Raw genomic sequence first — 12,527 nt, forward strand, 5'->3', positions numbered from 1 at the left:
ACTTCATCTTGACTCTATGTTTAGTCTTCTTCTTGAGCTCATTTGGTGTGAGTTCATTTGAAACCTACAACTTGGTGCCCTTGACTTTTGTTACCTCGTTTCAAACCATTAATTCTACTATTGAGCTTAGCAAAGACAATGGTGACTAGATGTTTCCTCCATCTATGGATCATACATGACTCTGAGACTAACAAGTAGCCATACTTCTCAAAGATAGTACTAATATTAATTTTGTGGTGATTGCTACGTTTTCATTTATGTTAGCTAAGTGACTATTTTCTTACTTTGACTTTATGTTAGCTAAGTAACTATTTTCTTACTTTGACTTTATGTTAGGTAAGTGACTATTTTCTTTCTTTTCCTTTTGAGTCAACTATTCCTTATATTATTATTTTTAACCATTCAATTTTCATCATTTCAAAAGCGTGAAAGATTATTTTCAAAAATGCTTATATGGCATTGATTGAGTGTTGTTACATCATAGGAAATGAGTGAGACTCTTAATAATAGTTAAAGATACAAAGCATACCACTACGTGGAAATGCTCACCTTATCACATGGTTTGTTAGCTCTCTAGATATACTAGGGATCTTTGTGAGAGTTGTTAACCATATGAGTGAAAAATCCTTATGTGAAAAACACTAACCTTTATTTAGCTAGGCCTTCAATGAAATATTCCTTAAATACCAAAAACATTTACTCTAATGAAAAATCAGTCTAATATGGTAGAATGGTACCAAACAAGGGATTTGGATACTCCTACCCAAATACATGTTGAGTAAGAAAATCATTGGTAGGAATAATTAGATGTTAATAGTTTACATGGTTAGCAATAGAAAAAAGGTTTGACTATGTCGATGCCAACCTTATGAAGGGGAAGAGTTACAATACCATGATTAACACCATCACATTCTTACTTTGCATTGTAGCAACAATGCAATATAACTACAAACACAAGTATAAGAGAGAGAATAGGAGAGGATAAAACTTATCCCTATACAAAATTAATTTGACATGTACTTGATGTCTTTGGCCACTTGTGTGCTCCTCACTACAATAGAGTGAAAGCAAAGACATGGAGCCTAGATGTGAGGAAGAGGGCATGTTAAAATTACTTATTCAAATAGTGTTTATGCTTGTTGCATGCCAAAAAGTTAAATCCCATGTAGAAGCCTAAATTCAAATGTGTAGAAAAAATTAGTTTAAACACCCATTCTAGTTCACTTCCACACCTGTATGTGATTTAAAACACTCACCTCTCCCCTTGACTGAATTTAGGGATCAAAAAGACCAAAGAGAAAGAAATTTTTGGGCAAACAAAAGGTAAATAGGGAGGGGAAGAGGGAGAGGAATAGGAAGAGGGGTGTATGTGAGGGAGTGATGATATAAGGTATTGAAGTTCATACCACTGGTCACGTTGAGATCCCTCTTCTCAAATCACCCAAGGTTTGCTTCACCTCCAATGTATTTTGAATCTATAGTTTGCATAAATTTATTATGGTTGTTTATAGCTTTTTTCTTGCTTTGGAATGATTTAGATCCATAGTGTTGTTTGTTGTCTAGGGTTTTTTAAAAACACATTTATTCATGTCTCTAAATGCAATGTTCACTGTCTATTCTAGCGTGCTAGGAAACCACTTTGCAAATGAGATTGTAAATGAGAGCTTGCACATGTCTATAAATGTGTGTGCTATCTATCTTTACTATTTAATTTTTGGAGTTCTGATTTTGTGTGACACTAGACATATCTGTGGGCACATATTAATGAGCAATTTCACACACTTGCAAATGCAATACGAACACTTATGAAAACCTGTTTAAGGTTTCGTAGCGAGGGATTTTCTTCTTCGAGCTCCTCAATTTTGGTATTATGCAAATATGATGATTAATTTTTAATGTGTTTTTCCCCCTTATAGTAAATGAGGATGATCCCTATGTAGGAAACTAGAATTGAACTCACACACCATGGCTCATAGTCATGAGCTTTGGTGTGTGTATGTATATTTCACTTGAGTTAATATGAGAACTTTAGGTTACCTCGAGTAAAATATTTGATCACACCAGATACCAACTTAAGCAAGATATTCTAGAGCTATCACCAAACCTTTCAACTCTTCACTACAATACATGAGGTTATAAGAAGGTGAACTCAATTCAAGTTGCCATCGATCTTACATTCTTTTTCTCGAATAATATAGTTGTATTGATTATATTTTTATAAGTTCATTTACAAGTTTATAAATCTTATCTTATTGCTTTTCATAGTTATGTTAGTTTATTTTTCTATTTTTTGCCTTTAAATATAAAATGAATATTTCACTTAACTTTGTTTTTTCTTAAGTAATAGTGCAAATAATAGTGAAGGTAGGGCTAGGGTGGTGACCAATCTCAAGGAAACTCAGAATACAAGCCATAGATTTATATAGATAGATTTTGGGTTCTAAGATCCAAAGTCAAGAGGGAAACATCGCGAATCATATGAACATTTTCTTAAGGATATTTGAAGTAAGAAAAACAACATTAGTTTGCTAGTTATTTAACCTGGTGAGCACAATCAATGTTTTCAAACATTGAAACAACTGGTTATTACTATTGGGGGTAAAGGCACTTGTGCCTAAAGGCCTACATTTACTCATAGTACATTTTACCGGCACACTTGTACATTGTAGGTGGCGGGCACCCATCACTATCACTTCATTCTTTATTCTTTTAGTGATAATTGAATAAGGGAAGATCACACACACATTCTGACTGTTAGAGTTCCCATATACTCTCTCTCTCTCTCTCTCTCTCCACTATAGCTCTTGCTTCTACTTTTGTGCTTTCACTCAACCTCCAACTTTCAACTCATATCAGAGCTTGGAATTAAGGAGCCTCATCAATCATTTGTTTTAGCCTCCCTATAGAAGCAACCATTCTCTCCATTTTGGTGGATATAGAGCATGTTACAAAAGTTGTGGATGGCTACTGTAGCTGGACAACACTCATATTTTGGTCATAACTTTTGCATACAAGATCAAATTTAGGTGTTCTATAGCTACAAATAAAGAGCACAATGAGAACTAAAAATTTGAATACTCACAGAGTTGATTCTATGGAGTGTTTGGTTCTATGTTTTACACAAAACATAATAGTACTAGTCTGGAGAATAAACATTTGATTGGTTTATGCTCTATTGATGTTTATGGGGAATGCTTGCAATGCTTAGATGATGCATTCATGCTTTGAAAAGAAATTTGGGCTGATTAAAGCCTGATTGTCCAAGTCATTGAAGTGCTTATTGATGTAATAATAGTTTAGGCAGCAAGTATACAATAGTGAGGTTCGTGATTTGAATGCATATTATGCTTACATTGTATTTCAGGTATGCCTACAATAGTGAGGTTCATGCTTTGAATGCCTATTGTACCTACATGGTATTTCAAGTATGCTACATGCCTACAGTGATGTCTAGCATTGGTGTATAATCTCAAATATGGTTATTATACACTTTTGGCACTTGTTCTTACTTGTTACACTGCCCAAGTCATGAAACACCTTCTATATTGCTGTGAGTACTCATCTCCTTGAGGGTGGTTTTAAATGTAAAGATGTAGTGAGTGCTCTATTAACAGAAGAGGTAAATAGGAAGAACATTGATGTAGCACACACTTCTCATGCAATGACTATTAAGAGGAAGAAATGGTAGTAATGGTAATAATAACTGTGGTAGATACTCACAGCCCAATAGGGGCATGTCTTAGTCTCGTGGGCAATCTCGCAATAAGTCCCATAGACATAAGTCCTCTTTGAAATGTTATTTTTGTGGTTAGCAAGGTCATATTAGAGTGTAGTGCCATAAAATGCACAATGATAAGTGCAATGAGAAAGCCAAGGGAAAAAGCACATGATAATGCAAAGCCTAATGATTGTAACATTGTCCCTAGTAAGTTCAACATGAAAATTGAAGAGATAAATGTAGTGTAGCTTGAGTCTGATGATGACTATATCCTAGTTGATTCGTCTTTTGATGCTACTCAATTGATTGATGCTTTATCTACTTACTCTCAGTGTTGGGCTACTTAATTTGGGGGCTTCTTTCCATGTTACCTTGCATTGGGATTGGTTTCATACCTATCACAACATTACAAGTTATGTGAGATGGAAATGACATTGCATTAGATATCATTGGCATTAGGGATATTAAAATGCAGTTTGCTTTAGGTAGCTCTTTTATTTTGCATAATGTATGTCATGCATCACCTTTGACTAAAAGCCTACTCTTTACTAGGCAATTGGATGATGCAGGATATCATATCTCTTTTGGTGATTCTACATGGAAGATTATCCATGGTTTCTTTGCTTTTGTTCAAGGTGCCAAGGCTGCAACCTTAATCCTTTGTTTGTATCTGGGTTTGTTGACCATGTATTGGTTGCGATCAATTTACCTTATGTATCTTTATGGCATCATCGCCTTAGGCACATGTCTTTGAAAGGAATGAAAGTACTTGTTTGCAGTATCTTCTACCTCTTGATTATTCACATTTTGATTCATGTGATCATTGTCTTTATGGTATGTAGACACGTAACACTCATAAGAAGTTTGGCTCTACATACATCGGTAAGCCTTTGGCTCTTGTGCATTCTGATGTATGTGGTCCCATGCCTATCATTCTTCATTGGGTGGCGTGAAGTACTTTGTGATATTTATTGATGATTATTTGTATAAGATGTAGGATTTTCCTAATAAGCCAAAATCAGATGTTCTGACTAATTTCAACGCTTTGTTGCTCTTGTTGAGCACTAGTCTAGGTATGGGCCGAAATGCCTAATGTCTGACAATGAAGGTGAATATGTCCCTAATGCATTTGAGCAATTTTGTGATGAACAAGAGGGTATTAAGCGTTAGTTGACTACCCCATACATCCCACCCCAAAATGGTGTTGCATAGTGCATAAACACGACTATTCAAGAAATAGTCCATAGGATGCTTAGTTAGGCAAGCTTACCACTATAATTTTGGGCTAAGAAAATTATTACTATTATGCATCTCATTAATAGATCCCTATGCATTGCTCTTGTTTGTCATGTTGGAGAGGAGGTATGGTCTACAAAACCTCCATCATATGCTCATTTGAGGATCTTTGGATGTCAGCCTTTTTGCTATGTTTCCAAGGACGAGCATAACAAGCTAGATCTAAAGTTTGTCAAATGTATCTTTCTTGGATATGGTGATGTAGGTGAGATGAACTATCACCTTTGGGATCCGCAAGCTCAAAAGGTTATCCACAATTATGATGTTATCTTCCATTTGGATAAGATGCATATGAGATTAGAGCATGTGAATGAGATACATAGGGTGATCTTTCAGGGGGAGCCTCTTGTTATTGTACATCCAGTCCTAGTGAGTTAGCCTATTGTAGTTGATGATGATGTAGTGGCCCATGGTCTCTGCCCATTGTGAAAGATCACGCTATTAAACTAAGAGGCTTAAACTAAATGGGAATTGATTTCCGTAGAATGATGTACATACCTCACATCTAGCTTTGAGGTGCTTTGTTAGAGCTTTATATCCTCCTTATCACTATGAGACCTTTATGGATTATGTCATGGTAACATACTCTACTGAGCCACTTACCTATGAGGAGTTTATGCACAGAGGTAATTCTCATTCTTGGAAGAGGACTATGCAATCTATTTGATTCATTACAAAAGAATTGCACATGGAACTGTCTCCTTGCCTAATGGGAAATGTGCATTGTTAAACAAGTGGGTGCACAAGCTTAAGAGTGCCCCTAGTCACCCTAAGCTAGCATATAAGGCTAGATTGGTTGCAAAGGGTTTTAAGCAAGACCATGGTATTGACTTCAATGGATAGTTTGATGTATGCCATGATAGACACTCAACTTGACATAGCATTTGTAGTGGGAGTTGCAGCACATTATATGGTTACACCTGGAAGGCAACATTGGGATATGGTGAAGAGTATCATGAGATATCTAAAAGGCACAACAAATATGTGTATTTGCTATGGTAGCCAGGATGTAGGAGTCATGGGCTACATTGATGCTGCAGACTATGCAGAACATATAGACGGTATAAATTCATCTATGGGTATGTCTTTACCTATGTTAGAGGTGCTATCTCTTGGATGTCCAAGGTCAAAAAATGCATGGCCTTGTCTATTACTAAGGCTGAGTGCATTGCAGCTCTACTGAGGCTTGCAAGAAAACCCTATAGTTAGGCCATCTACTTGCAAATCTTGGTACAATGATAACTCCTACATTACATTTGGATTCAATAATTGCCATTCAGCTGGCTCATAATTCGATCTTCCATATGAACACACAACACATTGAGGTGCACTATCACTTCATCAAGGAGGTGGTAGAAGACAAGTCCATTGAGCTTATCAACATTCCTATGGATATGAATCATGTAGATCTACTCATTGTAGTCTCTCAGTGGAACAATATGCCTTAGGAGGTTGATGGGTGTAGGATGAGATGACATATTTCCTAATCCTATTGTACTCTATGTACATGTTCTACTTTCTCTCTTTTTTTTTTCTTTTACCCTTTACTAAGGCACATTCACCTTTAAGTGGGAGGTTGTTGGGGGTAAATGTGCTTGTGCCTAGCCGACCACATTTACTCACTATACACATGTACCTACAGGCGATAGGTGTCCATCACTATTACTTCATTTCTCTATTCTTTCCGTAACTTTTGAATAAGGAAAGGCTAGTCATACATTGTGACTATTGGAATTCCCACATACAATGTCTCTCTCTCTCTCGCTTTCTTACTCTCTTGCTCCATCCACCCTAACTCTTGCTTCCAATTGTGTGATTTCACTTGGGCTCTACTTTTTAGTTTTACTACTACACCAATCTTACAAATTATTGACCCAAATAAACCTTTTTGAGGTTCACATTGGTACAATTGATTATACTATTGTTGCTATCCTTTATCAAGAAGGTTGACCCATTACATTTGAGAGCCATAATCCCATGGATACATGAATGCATTACATATGGTGGTCATCTATGTGACTAAAATTTGGCATTATTATTTGTATGACACTGAATTCATTATTTGGACAATCGATTAGCCCAATCTCCATGGTTGTAAGGTGAGATGGATGGAGCTTGTACTGGACTTTTGACTTTTAGATCCAATCTTGAAAGGGCACAACTATGTTTGTCGATACCCACAGAGTCAGATTCCCAAGTTAATGCCTTGTCATTCTCCAAAATTTCAATTGATTTCTATCTCAAAGTTGGTGGAAAAATATATAATTCAAAATGAATCACTTTGTAAATAAGACAAAGTATGTGTGCATGCCAATCAAAATATTTGTAAGAAAATTTTCTAGGAGTCTCATGATGTGTCGAGGGTGAGATACCCTAGTATACATTGAACTTTGGCCTTGGTGGCTCAATACTTTTATTGGTTGCACATGAAAACTTTGGTTGATTCTTATATGCATGGTGCAATCTAAGTCTTGGTCAATTGATTGATGAAATTGGCTTGATTCATTCCCACAAAGATGTCATGAAAAGCTATGAGTTGATTGATCCCTTTATATTGGGCATCTTTATAGACTTTTATGATTTTCCAAATGAACTAGTCAATGATTGAGATCCTAAGTTCACTGGCCATTTCCAATAAACAGTTTTTCAATAAGTAGAAACTACATTGTCAATGTCCTTGTCAAAGCATCTTAAGACTGATGGATATATCTAGATGATAAATTAGACTATGGAGGATATGCTATATGAATCTCTCTTGTAGACAATTTAATTGGGAGCATTACCGACAATTGCTATAACTTTTGACTCCAATAACTATTGACAATTGCTATAAGTTATCATTGAGGTATTGCGGTCCTTTCAAGAAAAAGTAGTATGTCCTACAAGCTTGATTTACCTCCAAAGATTTGAGTTTTAGTGTTCCATGCGAGTCATTTGAGGAAACCACTTCGACAATATGAATTGATCATTTTTTATTGAGGAAGTCTTGCAACTTGAGGACAATGCTTGTTATGTTCCACTCAAACTCAAATTGAATCTCAACCATAAGACTAAATGATCCCAATAGACTATTCATCCCAAGTATTTGGTTGAGTGGAAGATTTTTCCGGAGGTGGAGACTACTTGAGAGTCGATATGTTCGTCGAAGAATCGTTTTCTCTACTTTGTTCTAGAGGATATCACCAAGGACAACAATCATTCATAAGGACTAAAGTGTTATACCCTTGGATATTTGGATGGGCGCTAGTGGCATTGGTCACAGTGGTCATGAAGTGATAGTATGAATGGACCAATTAGGAAAACTGAGTCATATTTATAAGACTCAAAGCCCTATTGTACACACCATTGTGTGATCACCACTCTTGGAGACTTGGCCTATAGATCAATGTGTTTGTACATCAAAATGGTATAAATTGGTGGTATGGGATACCAGTCAATGGTCATTGACCCTAGAGTGCTACTAACTCCTAGGATTGGGGGTGAGCCCTTTTGGCTCTATGGGAGCTAAGTCTAATGTTTAATCCCTCATGGATATAGCTTGTCATGTCTCGTGTAGGTATGGATCCTAGGTGGATGTTTTAATTTATGTGGGAGTACAAAGGAAATAAGGTTGGCACTCCATTGCATGAGAGTTGGTTCAAAGATTAGGGGCTTTGGGGATGAGTTACTTGCCGAGAAAAAGATAAAAATATGAAGCATATATCCTTCATTGAGGATTACACAAGAGCAACCTTAGACATTCTTCATTAGATACTACTTGGTGCAATTTCAATATTGAATGGTGTGATGCCCTCTTATATAAGGAAAGAGTGAACATAACATATCCAAATTTGACCGAGCCAAACCTTGGAAATTGACTTTGGTTATACCTATATGGAATGAGGCTAAGGAGAGGAGGGGACACCCATCTCCTAGGTAGTTGATAAAGCTATCCTTGCATGCATTTGATCCCCTCTTTAGTTTGGCGAAAGAGGACATCACTTGCTGGTAAGATGCATGCCAAGGGAGCAAGGAGATGAGAAGATGAGAGGGCTCAGAGATCTATCTATGGGGAATGAATAAAGTTGGAGAACCTTTTAGCTCAACTTCCAAGAAGCTAATTGGATGTCTATTCTTACAAAGAGAAATAGGGATAGTTGGCTTTTATTTTCACAGTGGAGGATGATGGCCTCCTTCAAAGAGCCTTGTATTAGGTAAAGCTCATAAGCTGGTTTAAACAAAAAAGTATAAAGTAGTCGTACATTGTGAAAGGAGATTATATACATCGACTTGAACCTAGTTACTTCATTGATAGAAGGTTGAACACACTATGCCTCTCAAAGGTGAGGCCTATAAAGGTTATAGTGAGATCCAAGAGAGTGGGTTTGAACAAACCATGTGATGTAGCCTTATTTAGTTACATCACCAGGATGGGGAGGAGAATATAGATGAGCCATGTGATGTAGCCTTATTTAGTTACATCACCAGGATGGGGAGGAGAATATAGATGAGCAGAATCATACGAAATCCAATAGCACTCAAATCCCTTCTTAACAAACTTTTGGAGGAGGTTGGATAACTTTTTCAAGCCCAAGACATTCCCTCTTCCTATGGGTAGAAGTTCATATGAGTTTTGTAGTTGGTACATAGCTCAATTATGGAAAGGTCCAATGGCATATGCAAGATGTGGAGAGTTACTCCTCTATGGATAGTCCCATATCTTACAAGATGTGGAGGGCAGTAACTTGGGTCGCATGCAAAGACCAAACATGTGGATGTGAGAATTTGTAGGGAGACCACTACTTTCTCGTCATTGGCCAACATTTGAGTAAGATTCCCACTCAAGTTACTCACAAGCACATAGAATAGAGGGTACTATCATAGAAGGAAGCTGACTGCTAGCATCATTGCTTGGTTCATTTGGATTGCAAGGTGGAGCCATGCTATTGTCATTTAGGATGTTTCCACTATTGCAGATACTCATTCTAGGATTGGATAGAGATCATCCACTCTCTTTGCAAGAGATGGGAGAGGCCGCATGGCGGTTCTAAACAAATGAGGAGCATACTTTCATGCAAACGTGGGATTCAGACCCCTCTTTCCACCTAGCTTCTCATTATATTTTGGCACTATACCCACTAGATTCAGTGTATCTCATATATTTTGGCACTATAGCCCACAAATTATTTGTTCACTTAGTGTAATCATAATGTTTTTAGCTCGTATTTATATGTTTGCCTTTAAGGTCCCCCTTCGAGGTGTCAATAATAGAATTTACATCTCTCGAGGTGGATGTTCCAAGACAACATAATTATCCAAAGCACATGCAAAAGGTATTTTGGAAGAAATGGTTTCCTAAAACAATGCAAAGGACACGAAAGAGGGATGATCTAGTTTGGAAGGCCACATTCAACTCATCTAAACCTTGCCTTCTTGGACACTACCATGAATAGGTTTCTTGGTAAACATAGAGTGGGCAACTAGAGGGGGGAAGAGACTCTGTGAGCTAAAAACTTGGATGGAGTAGCAAGCTTTGTTGAAAACATGAATAGCAAAAAGGGATACAATCCCTTTAGATTAACTTTCCTTTAAGTAGGACCCAAAATTTGCTCAAGCATATAGGTATTAGATTCATATATAAATTGAAGTATGATAGGTTCTTTAAAAAGTTTTTGCTTATAAATCTATATTTGAAGATAGTAAGAAGCTTAAGGACAAGGTTTCAACAACTCTTAGGGGAGCATGGTGTGTAAGGTTGTACAATTTTTTTTAAAAACAAAAGGATAGGCCTCCAATGGTGTGTAACATTTGGGATTATGTAAATATTATCATAGTATAAACATGCATTTTTTCAAAAAGGCACTTGCCTTGATATATTATTGCAACTCTTATTGGTCTAATATTAGAGTTTGGAGCACTTCCCATTTTGGGAAATATCCCTGGATACTTGCTCCTAAATCAAGCATAGTCTTAGTGATAACAAGCACCTAACGCTGATGATTCAACCAATTTGTGCTCTTAGCAGCTTAAAAGAAGCCACTCATAAAATGGTAACAAAATCTGCATTAGTCCAGGATACTTCTTAAGAGTGGTGCTTATGTATACAATTCCTTTTTTATGGCGTAAAGGCTGATAAGACTACAATGTTTCAAAATGGGCAGTGTGGCACCACTCCTTTTTTTGGGGGCAAGAAAATGAATGGGACAGGTGAAGGCAAGGGCTGCTATAGACTACGATTTGACAAAGTGATGTTTGTGTCTTCTTCTCAAATATCTTTTGTCGACAAGAGTGAATCACCCTTCATGATTAAACAAGCATATTTCAGACTTTGGGTCTGCATGGTAAACCAGACCCTCAAGCATTTGATAGTATTCTGATAGGTTTTGGCTGTCGACGTTTTGGCACCACAGCCAACTCTTACAAACCCATCCTGTTGACCAAAAAGAGTTGATGTATGCATCATTTTCACAAGAATGAATGATCACAGGCATTTCAGGATGAGACCACTTGTAAGTACTTCAGAACAGAGAATTGTAGGTGCGATAGGTTGCTGTCAATGCTACGATCCCCAAAGCTAAACTTGGAGCTAATGTCACATTCAGAAGGGTGGCACTCCCTATATAGCCAGCCAATGTGATGGTACCATCTGCTACAACACGAGCAAGTGTGCCTGCCTCAGTAGACAGCAAGCCATTATTGTAGGTGCCACGGGCAAGCCTGGAGGGCATAACTTTTGACAGCAGTGCTAAATTTACTCCTGAAACAGAGAACACGTCAGATTCTTGTAACTTCATCTTGCTTTTAAGCAGCCTTAGTGTTTCTGCTTAGATGAAGCGAAGAGTCATCCAAGTTCACAAAGATAACAAAGACTATAAAGCAAGTATATAATGTAGGCACCGGTGATCAAATTATTTATGTTCGATGAAATACTCAGGACACACTGGAAGATGAAGAACTCATATATTATCTAACCTCTTGAGTCAAGTCATTTGTAATCCTAAAACACCACAAAATGAAGACAACTCCACGAAGATTCCCTACCCCATCTCTCTCACCTTTGATTGTGCCCATGCTTGCAAGACAGAATTATGTGATACATGTTACCTACATATATAAGGGCTTTACTCCATGGTTCCATACGTCTACAGCAAACATCTCTAAGATGTTTGCCTAATCCATATCTCAAACATTCCACAGTTATGTAAGTTTTAAGAATCCTTAAGAGGCAGCATCTTCTTGCTGTTCTAGCCCTCTAGACTTGTTCTCTACATGCCAACCACCTGCCTGAGCAAACCACAATCAATCCCCCTTTTTGAGCAAACCCACAGTCAAGGCACCTCTAAGGTTCTGTATGCCTTGCCGTAACCATCCCCCTAACCACCTTAGGTCCAAACCTGTTTCGTCCCATTCTTGGAAGATGACTATGCATCTAGTAGTTGTGGGGGTGGCAGTGTTTGTAGGAAAACTTGGGAGGTGGTTGTGGCCTAGTTGTCGTCCACAACCTTCAGCCCCCACAAAATTGCCAACGTTCACA

The 12,527-nt window shown here is 37.5% G+C and overlaps 1 protein-coding gene across 5 annotated transcripts in view; it reads right to left on the reverse strand.

Moving 5' to 3' along the window:
- Positions 1-10,866: 10,866 nt before the first annotated feature.
- Positions 10,867-12,527, reverse strand: part of LOC148010677 (SPX domain-containing membrane protein At4g22990-like) — a 170,041-nt gene continuing 168,380 nt past the window's right edge. For 4 of the 5 annotated variants that reach the window (XM_087671075.1, XM_087671072.1, XM_087671074.1 and 1 more), the window contains one exon: positions 10,867-11,750. In XM_087671075.1, the coding sequence (XP_087527201.1) occupies positions 11,512-11,750 (239 nt within the window). In that variant the 3' untranslated portion in view covers positions 10,867-11,511. The remainder of the gene's footprint in view (positions 11,751-12,527) is intronic. The other variant, XR_015689429.1, reaches the window with a different exon arrangement.

The sequence above is a fragment of the Lygodium microphyllum genome, chromosome 29, assembly GCF_053477565.2.
Source record: "Lygodium microphyllum isolate KBCC chromosome 29, Lygodium_microphyllum_v1.1.10, whole genome shotgun sequence".
Taxonomy (NCBI): Eukaryota; Viridiplantae; Streptophyta; class Polypodiopsida; order Schizaeales; family Lygodiaceae; genus Lygodium; species Lygodium microphyllum.